This window comes from Bidens hawaiensis, unplaced genomic scaffold (genome assembly GCF_021521415.1).
Source record: "Bidens hawaiensis isolate Kalapana, Puna unplaced genomic scaffold, B.hawaiensis_p1.1 tig00036767_1, whole genome shotgun sequence".
NCBI classification, from domain to species: Eukaryota; Viridiplantae; Streptophyta; class Magnoliopsida; order Asterales; family Asteraceae; genus Bidens; species Bidens hawaiensis.
The window spans coordinates 196,951-198,631 of NW_027496420.1; the positions used below are offsets into that span (position 1 = coordinate 196,951).

At 34.2% G+C, this 1,681-nt stretch overlaps 1 protein-coding gene across 1 annotated transcript; it reads right to left on the reverse strand.

The window, feature by feature from the left end:
* Positions 1-386: 386 nt before the first annotated feature.
* LOC143588789 (ASI1-immunoprecipitated protein 3-like) lies at positions 387-1,363 on the reverse strand. Its single transcript, XM_077069706.1, has 2 exons — positions 1,202-1,363; positions 387-842 (listed from the first exon to the last, which is right to left on the reverse strand). The coding sequence occupies exons 1-2, from the start codon at positions 1,361-1,363 to the stop codon at positions 387-389; spliced, it is 618 nt and encodes a 205-aa protein (XP_076925821.1).
* Positions 1,364-1,681: the final 318 nt, after the last annotated feature.

A 1,681-nucleotide genomic window follows, 5' to 3' on the forward strand; every position in this document is an offset into this window, starting at 1 on the left:
GGCATTTTCTCCGAAGTATGTTATCTATCTTCCATAACTTTGAGAATCATGACGGATTTCATGTACACACAAGATATGACATGATCATTTCTTTAAATGCTAAATATATTTTCATCAATTACTATTTCAAACCATATATTCCAATAAATATCACATGATCTATGATATAGAATGACATCCCAAAAAATAACCGGTTGTTGTCTCTTCATATGAATATATTTAGTTTTCTGCCTTTTTTAAAATACTGATGTGTGATATTGTTATATACAAAGATGCAGTTTAAGGATGGACAAAACTTGTAAATTGCTTTATTAAATGAATCGAAACCGATACAACATTAAACACACTCATGACATACGAAAACACTAACGACAAAAAAAAGATTCTTAATTTGGGTATGCCGATTTGTAGACATCTTCATTATTAGCCACACAATCGATGCTCTCAATGTTAGCTGCATGATCTATGCTCTCGTTGTCGGGAAGGATGTTCAAATTACGCATTGTCATCTGAACAAGCATGTTGATTTCTTGTTGGGCATCAGGTAAAAAGTTATTGTCGGTGAGCTTGTTGAACCTCTTATTAACAGGGTTATACAACTTCCGAACTATGAAACCCGGATATTTTTTACGTGCCGGTATATGACTTGGTTTGGTTACAAAGTGTACTTTACACTTGTGGGAGACAGCCTCAACGGGAACCTCATCCTTGTGGAAACTATAGAATAGTTCCCTTGTATCAACTGAATCCATTGTCAGACCTTTTCTTGGTGGTATATCCTTTGGACGATAGAACCATTGTACATTCAACATTAGTTCCTTACTTTCCGTTTCACATATATCCTGTACACACAAAAACATGTTACATGTGGTAGGAACCAAAATTGTGAATGATTTGAACATTAGACCTATCTTAGAGGGAATCACGTGCTTAATTGTACACCACCCCTTTTTAAAAAATATGTAAATACCTTTATAATAGCCACGTACGGCCTCACCAACTCCCCTTGAGGTTGAGGTTGAGGTTGAGGTTGAGGTTGAGGTTGAGGTTGAGGTTCTGGATCAAGAAGCACAAAGTCCCCCTGAATATTACACAAAGTCAGATAATGTAACAATTTTTTTGATATATCTGTCGACACAATAAAAAATGAATAAACAAATTAAGAATCAAGAAACCCAGTAGTTGTAAACATTTAACTCACGAGCTTGTAAGTGTCTTCATGAAATTCGAATGCGCTGTAATGATTCTTTAGCTGGGACCCCTCTCCAGAAATCTTTAAAACGTCACCAATTGGCTTTGGGATGTCCTCGACAAGCCATGGTACATCATCACAGCTAGAACTTGCTTCACATAAATTTTCCATTTTCTAAAAAAATATTAAAAGTTAGAATAAAAGATTATTTTTGAAAGACAAAAACTATCATACCTTTTATTAGTATCCCTTAAACACACAACCTTTTTTTAATGCTTGCTATCCTGTAATCTCTTAATTACAATGTATATATTTTACAAATGCATCAGTTGTATTTATACACGTTTCCAATGATACATGCTACCTTATCACATGTTACATATAATACGATCATATGTTATACATATATGTTATGTCACATGTTACATGTATGCTACACACCGCATCAATGTGAGAAAGTGCGAAAAATGATAGAAATGTAAGAAGAGA